We start from the raw sequence: 8,172 nt of genomic DNA, 5'->3' as shown, positions 1-8,172 counted from the left end.
TCCAGGGCTTAAGGGATTCCCCTTGCAGGAGGGCAGGTTTGGGGGAGAAGAGCAGGCAGGGGCCTGAGGTCCTGGTCCAGCCTGGGATTAGAGGATGGGGCTGGGCAGGGGGCGCTCTTGGGATTTAGCAGGACCCTCTCAGAGTGAGCTGCCTGGAATCTGGAACTCTGTGAGCTGGGCCACTCTTCATCCCCTGTAGCAAAGCTCTCTCTGCCTCTTCCCTGGAGCAGAGCTCTCTGCCTGTGCAGGTCTTGGGTAGGTCTGAGCCTGGGCCTCCTCCCAGCTCCTGCCTCCTGCTGGCCCCTCTCTCTTGCCTTGTGAACCCTCTAAAACAGAACCCCAAAGAGTTTCTGGGTTCAGCATCAGCAAATCTCTAGAATCCCCTGGAAAAGGAGAAGGAGAGGAGCAGAGATTTGCTGAGCAGACTTCACCTGGAGCTCAGGAGCAAAGGACTGTTGTTCTGGCAAGCTCAGGGCGCCCCCAGGCTGGCTGGTCCTGATTCAAGCCCTGGAAAGTTGGGAACCTGGAAAGACAGAGGCATTAGTGAGGGGAGCCTTTTGGAGGTCCTGACAGGTGTCCAGCTCCCACCTCAGGGCCCCCAGGAGCACCCCTCCCCCCAGCCCTGGCTCCTGGCTGAGCTTCCCACCCCTAGCTCTGTTCCTGATGGCTAATCACTTCCCCCAGTGTCACCCTCCCCAGATTGACCATTGGGTGACACTTATACAAACTTCAGTCCTTGCCCACAGGGACCCAGGAGTCCCCCTTCCAGCTTCTCCTTCAGGACCCAGGAGTCCTGACCCCCAGCTCCTGGTTAGAGATTCCATTGTCATGCCTTCAGACCCAGCCCTGTGTGAGGATCCATGAACTCTGCCTTCCTGTCCCCAGGAGCCAAAGTGGTGTTTCTGGGGTCCATCTTGGGGAAGAAGACAAAGCCAGGGCAGAGTTCCTTCAGTCTCTGTGTGCAGGAGGAGCTGGGCTGGCTGGGAGAAGATCTCTGCTTCTTCAGCCTTACTCATCCTCCTTCCAGTTCAGCACTCCATGTTATGGAAAGGAGACAAGACCAGATCCTGCTCACCTCAGGGTGCTCTGAGTTCTTGGTTTGACCTCTGGGGGATTCAGGCAGAGGATTAACTCAGATGGCCAAAGAAAATGGCAAAGAACTCCAGACTCTGCCCAGAAAACCCTGAAGGAGGGAAAGAAGAGTTACCAAAGTGAGAACAGGTGGGTACATTGTGGAGGGGGGTTCCAGGAGGGCAGAGCTCTGCCTCTTAGGGGTCTCGGAGGATGGGAGAAGATGGGGGGGTCAGAAGAGGAGTAGGAGAGGGAGGGGGCATATGTGACCCTTCAGATCCTCTTCATTTCCTCAGCTACCCCTCCCTTGGGCTGCCCCCCTCCATCCCTCTGTTGGTAGCAGGCTGTCCCCTGAGGGCAGGCATGGCCCTTGGTAACTCTTGTGGCCTCTTACCCTGTGTACATCCCTATAGGACAGCCTCGGGGCTGGGAAGAGAAGGGAAAACCTCTGCCCCTCTGGGTCCCATCTCTATCTCCAGCCCAGGTCCTGGCCCAAAGAAGGTTCAGGGCAGCTTTCTTCTGAGGTTCAGTTAAGAGCAATTGACCCAGTGAGTGAGCCCAAAGACAGTGAGGACAAAAGGCTTTTCTATCCTGGGAAAAGAGGGGAGGGACTGCCCTGGGTGCTCCAGGCCACCTTTTGCTTCTCAGATGTGCAGAGAAGTTAGATCTTCCCTGGTCCAAGGGAAACCTGTTGGGAAGAGCTTTGGCTGGCGTTCCATTCAGGGAGCAATAAAGTGGGGTGAGATGGGAACATGGAGGCAGGACCCTGAGTAGGGAGACAAGACCCAGCAAAGGATGGAGGAGCTTCAGCATATGGACTCACTGGGGCTACTTTGCTGCCTCTACAGGGAGCCTGGATTCCCAGAGAATGGCCTTCGAGAGGGACAGAGTCCGAGCCCAGGTCAGTGCATTGAAGCCCCAGATATTAGGGTTTAAAAAGGGTTTTATTAGGGTTTACCTGCTTCTCCCATCCTGGCTCCTGCTCTACAGCCAGAAAAGAGGAAGTACCAATCCAGTCCTCAGACTTTATGCTTTTCTCTATGTTACTACACTTCCTGTCTACCTGTATTATGCAAGAGGACTCTTGGGAAATGTAGTTTGAAAGAGATTTAAATGACCCCAGGACGTTTAGATCAGGGACCTCAAAATTAGTTCGACTCCCAAATTTCTAATATCACATTCCCCCCTGAAGAGCACTAGGGAGACTGGTCTCCCCAAAAGCTTTTGTAATCATAACTAACTTTTAAATTACAGAAATTTGGGGATAAAAAGAAAAGAGGACAAAAAAAATGATCCTATGATTGCTAGCCGCGTTGACAAAAAGCCAATCAGTGGGCAGTCCCCCTGGGCATAAGAGTGCACATTCAAAACAATTGCATTCAACTCCCCACAGTTCATTTTGGAGGTCTTTCTAGTTCATGTGGGATTCCTCCAGTTCATTATTCCTTTCAGCACAATAGTATTCCATCACCATCAGATACCGCAATTTATTTATTTTATGTCTATCCAATGGATGGAAACCCCCTCATTTTGTACATGTCTTTTTCCTTATTATCTTTTTGGGATACAGACCCAACAGTGGTATGGCTGAGTCAGAGGGCAAGCATTTTTTTAAAGACCTTTGGGCATAGTTCAAAATTGCCTTCCAGAATGGTTGGCCCAATTCACAACTCCACCAGCAGTGTATTAGTGTCCCAATTTTGCCACATCCCCTCCAACATTTATCACTTTTCTTTGGTGCCATATTGGCAAGTCTGATAGGTGTAAGGTGGTTCCTCAGAGTGGTTTTAATTTGCATTTCTGTAATAAAGAGCAATTTCGAACACTTTTTCATGTGCTTATTGATTCTCACAACTCTTCACAGATTTCAGGTGAGAACGTATCATTTATAAGTTCTGGGAAGAAAGAACTTCACTCTCTCTTTTCTCCTCCACCAATCCGCACAACTCACAGATAGAGCAGAGACTCTCTCCACCTTTTCATAGAGAGACACCTTCTGTAGTTAGATGCTCCTCAGCTTTATTCCAGTGAGAACTATTTTCTCAAAATGTGATTGCTCTCTGAAATTCTATGTTTTTGTGCAATTTAAAACATTCTAAGTCCTGGGAGACTACAACCCCTAGGATTCCCTACCACAAGTTCCTCAGACACACCTCCCACATGTGGGAGGTGTGTCTGAGAAAGTAGAGAGAGAGTTTCTGGTGCTTTTGGCGCCTTTTCCCCCCCAGAGTGGTTTTTTTCTAGAGAACCCTTCAGAGATCTACTTCTTAGCCTCCCTAGAACTTTTCTTTCCCTAAACTAAATAAACCCAGCTATTCTATACTCTAAAGTTGTTTCCTGATGCTTATTGAGCACCGAAGGACTCCATTCAATTTCCCCCTCTGGGCTTGGGACTACCCCAGCTAGGATACTTTTCTTCCTATTCCCTTCTTTTCTCCCACCCACATCACAGTTTCTAAGGTTGACTTTGACACTCCTAAAAGGTTGGGGGCAAGACCTTCTGTGTGCTTCAGTTTCCTCCTGTAGCTGATGAGAGTTGGATTATTAATCCTGACATGGCTTTCAGCCCTCTGTCCTCTGACTTTTGATGCTTTAGGAGGTGGTGACATTCAAGGATGTGGCTGTGGACTTCACAAGGGAGGAGTGGCGCCTCTTGTCCCCTCCCCAGAAGGAGCTGTACAAGGAAGTGATGTTGGAGAATACCCGGAACCTGCACTCTGTGGGTAAGGAGCCCTCTCTTCGCTACCTGAGGGTACCATCCAATAGAATATCTTCTTTAGAAATTGGCAGGATTTGGAATTTTTATCAGCTATGAGGAAGGGAAAAGTGCTAGTATGCCGAGTCCAAAGAGACAAACCCCTCTGCTGCCTAATTTTCCTATAAAGGATTTTGAATTGTGTAATAGGACTGTGCAGGTTCCCTTTAGTGCTCCTGATGTCTGAGATAAAATCCATGTTGGGGAATCAGGAAGTAATCTCACAGATGGTTCCATCTCCCCTCTACCTAGCCTGGAATTGTGTCTCCCAAACCCATCTCAGAAGACTCCTCTGGCACATTTTCTTCCCAACCTCTTCCTCTCTAGGGTGGATCTGGTATTTGGAATATTTTTCTCTTTAACAAACATAAACTTGTAGCTCACAGTTCCTAGGTGTCCAGAGTAGAGCAGGTTTGTCCTTTTTCTTCCTTCCTGTTGCCCTAAACCTCCAACACACATAGCTGATGAGAAAGGGAAGGAAGGGAATAAGCATTTATAATGACCTGTTCTTTGCCAGATACTCTGCCAAGGTTTTCCTTTAAATTATATCACTTCTTCATCACCTTAATCTTCCCACATGATTATGTCCATTTTACAGTTGAGGAAATAGAGATTAGATTCAGTGGCTTGTTCTGAGCCACACACACATAATAATTGTATGTGGCCAGATTTAAACTGAGGCCTTCTGAGACTCTAACCTCAGGTCTCTGTCCACTACACTTCTAGCTGCCTCTGATTTTGTGAAAATGGAAAACTATGGAACAAGTCCACCTTCTACAAAGAACATGCACTAGAACCAAATTTTCTAATTCCAAATTGGTTTCATGATCTTGTCCCCCCTCGACTCCCTCAAAATAAATGCTTTGGGAACTATTCTTCAGGAGTCCTTGTAAACATCCTGTAGTTGCTGCTTGCATTCCTCTGTCACTATCAGGACTGATTGAGTGGTTGAGAAACAGAATTGGGAACAACGAGGAGTGGTTGAGATCCACAGTGGAAGATGCACAGACTAACCAAAGAGAACATTCCAAAGGTTTATAGGAGGTTCAGGGAGTGAGAAGCAGGTTGAGCAATGGGATAAGAGCTCTGTGTCTGGGACTTCAGATTGATCCACAACAATAACCCTTTTCCCCAGGCTGGGGTTAGGAGTTCCTGCTAGAAGGGAACATGACAGGATTGGCCATGAGGATTGGGGCAGAGGATTTGGTTGCTGCTCATGTGAGGTCCCACGGCAGAATAACAGGCACATCCTATCCTGGTTTCCCAGCATTATAAACACTTTGGGGTGAGTGTACACTCATGTGGGAATCCCGTGAACCCCTCTCTAAATGGAGCCACTGGATTCACATGCCCTTCCCAATAGAGAACTGAATGACAAATTTCTTTCTCTCTTTCTCCCTAATTGATTACCCATGTCCAGGGCTTGCAGTTCCCAGAGAAGATGTGATCTCTTATTTGGAGCAAAGGGAAGCCCTGTGGATGCTAGAGCAAGAAGGCCTGAGGAGCTGCTGTCCAGGTGAGTGAGGTGAAAAGTGGTGTGTGAGAGCCATGGTTACCTGATGTTTCTCTGTGCTGTAGTGAAGCATGAGGGAAAGCTCTGAAGGGAAGGAGCACTAGAGAGGTCTAATGGGTGGAAGTGGCCTGGGGCTTCAGGAGAGCCAGACTGGGGATTCTGGGGGAAAGTATAGTAGAGAAAAGAAGTGAAAGGCAATGGCACAACTCACTGCAAATGGCCATCTCTAGCAGTTTACCCCTGAATCTGAGGACAGACATTGGACAGTATCTCTTGAAGATGTAGAGATCAAGTGAGAGTGTTTGGAGGATTAAAGAGAAATGGTTTATTGGTTACAATAAAAAAAGAGTCATGAATTCATTAGTGTGGGAGAGACTGAAAATTAAAGAAAAATATGAAGACTAGAAGAAGGAGTAAAAGAGTTGAGATGAAAGATGAGATGGGATTCTTTGCACATGGAAAGGGATTTTCTTTAGCTAGAAGAATGACCTTTTTCTCTGATCTTGAGGCCAAAAAGGAAAAGTAGGCAGTTGAGTTGGGTAAGATATGGAGGATAAGAGAGCTCTGCAGAGAGGTCCAGCTTTTGTTCAGTGAAATATGAGGCCAAGTTCTCAGCTCAGAATGTTTGGGCAGGGGGTGGGAGGAAGCCATGAAGGAGAGCTGGAGACCAGGGAAATACTTGGAAGGCTGCTGTGGTGGGTGGCAAGGGGAATCCATAGTAGAGACACCACAGGATTGCTTTTCTATAGTGAGGACCCAGCTGAGATTAGGGAGCATCTATGGAGAGTTGAGTCAGGCAACTGCTGTTTCCTGATTTTCCTTCTCTCCATTGACCTGCAGCACATGAGGAGGAGTGAGGACTGCTGCCTTCCTTGACTGCAATCCAAAACTAATCTTTGTCTAAATCATCAGCCCCAGGTCCTTTCCTCCTCTGGGCATCAATCTTTGTTGTGTTCTTGGAGAAGCAGGTGACCACAGCACCTCAGTTTAGGGAGATGAGAGCCTAAAAAGAAGCCTCTGGGATCTTCAGGATTGGGACTGCTCAAGTTCCAAAAGAGTTACTGTTGAGTACTGAGAAATAAGGGCCAGAAAGGGAGAGAAACATGGCTGAGGCCAGAGCATGCATTTCCTTCCAAGAGAGAGACCAGAATGCAAGTGCCCTGGTAGAGCTTCAGCCTGACATAAGCCCTGGCCCCAACCAATAACCATGGATTAAATATAAAATAGGTTGTAGGATTGTGCTAAGCACTGAGGATACAAAGGAAGGACCAAAATAGTCTGAGCTGTCCTGGAATTCACAGTCTAGGATTCCAACATGAGGTGGTTTAAAAAGATGATCCAGGGAGAAAAGTGCGTTGGGGAATGGAAATGCATTCATTCAACAGGGAAATGAGGAAATAGAGGAATGAAAAGATTGAGAGTTTAAGAGGAAAAGTAATTAAAGGAGTAAATAATCAGAATTATACTGATAAAATAAAAGCCAGTATTTGCATAGGGGACCTACCATGTGTCACACACTGTAAATATTTTCTCATTTGATCCTCATAGGAACTCTAGAAGTTACTTGATCTTATTATGCCCGTGTTATGCTTGAGAAAAGGGAGATAGGGCTCCTGTGAAGTCTTAGCAAGTTTCTGAGGTTGAATTAGAATGCACCACCTCCAGTATTGTGATTTTTAAGAAGAATATCATGAACATGTTGGTATCTATATCAGGTGGAAAATAGGAAGATAATTGTATAAGCTTTCTTGTTGAGGGATAAAAATTCTTTTTTTGGTTTTACCTCTCTAACCAATGAACAATATGCATTGCCAACTATGCTTTGAAAGATTTGTTTTTTCTAACTGATAACTATACTTGGAGATCAGTGGCATATATCAATTTGTTTTCGTTTCTTTTAAACAATGTTCATGTACAAAACCACTTTTGTAAGGATAGGGTTTTTGCTACCAGTGGCAAGTTGGCTACACTCTCACTGAAACCAGTTAACAAGTAACCTGAGTTATCAAACAATTCCTTTAAGAGACTCCCACACTGCCATGGGCCAGTCACTTGTTTTTGATTTGTCACTAGCACATGTGGGTCATAGACCTCCCTCCTAGCCACTTAATTCTAAGTTGGGTGGAGTGACCCATTCCTGGTGGCTAAAGTCTAAAGAATGAATAAGGGTGAGCTAATTCCATTTTCACACACCTCTATTATATTCTCATTAAAACTTACGTTATTGGGGCAGCTGAGTAGCTCAGTAGATTGTGAGCCAGACCTAAAGATGGGAGGTCCTAGGTTCAAATCTGAACTCAGACACTTCCCAGTTGCATGACCCTGGGCAAGTCACTTGACCCCTATTGCCTACTCTTACAACTCTTCTGCCTTGGAGCTAATACACAATATTGACTCTAAGATGGAATGTAAGTGTTTTTATTTAAAAAACAAAAACAAAAAATTAAAAAAAAAACATAAGTTATTAAAAGCTGCTCTTTTATTTTTGTCAAAACCCCTAACTTAACCCTTACATTTTTAGTTGGGGAGCCAGCCAGGAGTTTGACTAATCCTTTTAAAAACTTCTGATCATTTTCCTTACTTTTTACTGAAACTATCCCTAAGTCAAGATCCTAGCAGTTAATTGTTACAGCTGTTGACTCTTAATGTTAAACAGTACCATATACTGATATAAAGTAGAACTGCAAAATTAATAATGAGATTAAATATGATACTTAGTAGTCTAGTTCAGATTGTGATGCTGTTTCTTGTCTATCTAAAATGGCTCATTATTCAACAGAATATTTCACAGTGGCTTTATATAACACTGTTCCTAACTGTACTTCTAGTGATA

General features: G+C 45.5%; 1 protein-coding gene across 1 annotated transcript; it reads left to right on the top strand.

The window, feature by feature from the left end:
• The first annotated feature begins 1,050 nt into the window (after positions 1 to 1,050).
• Positions 1,051 to 6,239, top strand: ZNF195 (zinc finger protein 195). Its single transcript, XM_044680751.1, has 4 exons — positions 1,051 to 1,221; positions 1,920 to 1,972; positions 3,668 to 3,794; positions 5,247 to 6,239. The coding sequence occupies exons 2-4, from the start codon at positions 1,940 to 1,942 to the stop codon at positions 5,348 to 5,350; spliced, it is 264 nt and encodes an 87-aa protein (XP_044536686.1). The 5' UTR covers positions 1,051 to 1,221; positions 1,920 to 1,939; the 3' UTR covers positions 5,351 to 6,239.
• The last annotated feature ends 1,933 nt before the right edge of the window (positions 6,240 to 8,172 follow it).

Source organism: Gracilinanus agilis, chromosome 6 (assembly GCF_016433145.1).
Source record: "Gracilinanus agilis isolate LMUSP501 chromosome 6, AgileGrace, whole genome shotgun sequence".
NCBI classification, from domain to species: domain Eukaryota; kingdom Metazoa; phylum Chordata; class Mammalia; order Didelphimorphia; family Didelphidae; genus Gracilinanus; species Gracilinanus agilis.
The sequence above is the reverse complement of the archived record's forward strand: the minus strand, read 5'-3'. Positions and strand labels throughout refer to the sequence as shown.

Coding starts and splice junctions, on each gene's coding strand:
- ZNF195 (XM_044680751.1), top strand. CDS start 1,940: ATGGCCTTCGAGAGGGACAGAGTCCGAGCCCAG. Junction 1,973..3,667: donor GGGACAGAGTCCGAGCCCAG/GTCAGTGCATTG, acceptor TTGATGCTTTAG/GAGGTGGTGACATTCAAGGA. Junction 3,795..5,246: donor CCGGAACCTGCACTCTGTGG/GTAAGGAGCCCT, acceptor ACCCATGTCCAG/GGCTTGCAGTTCCCAGAGAA.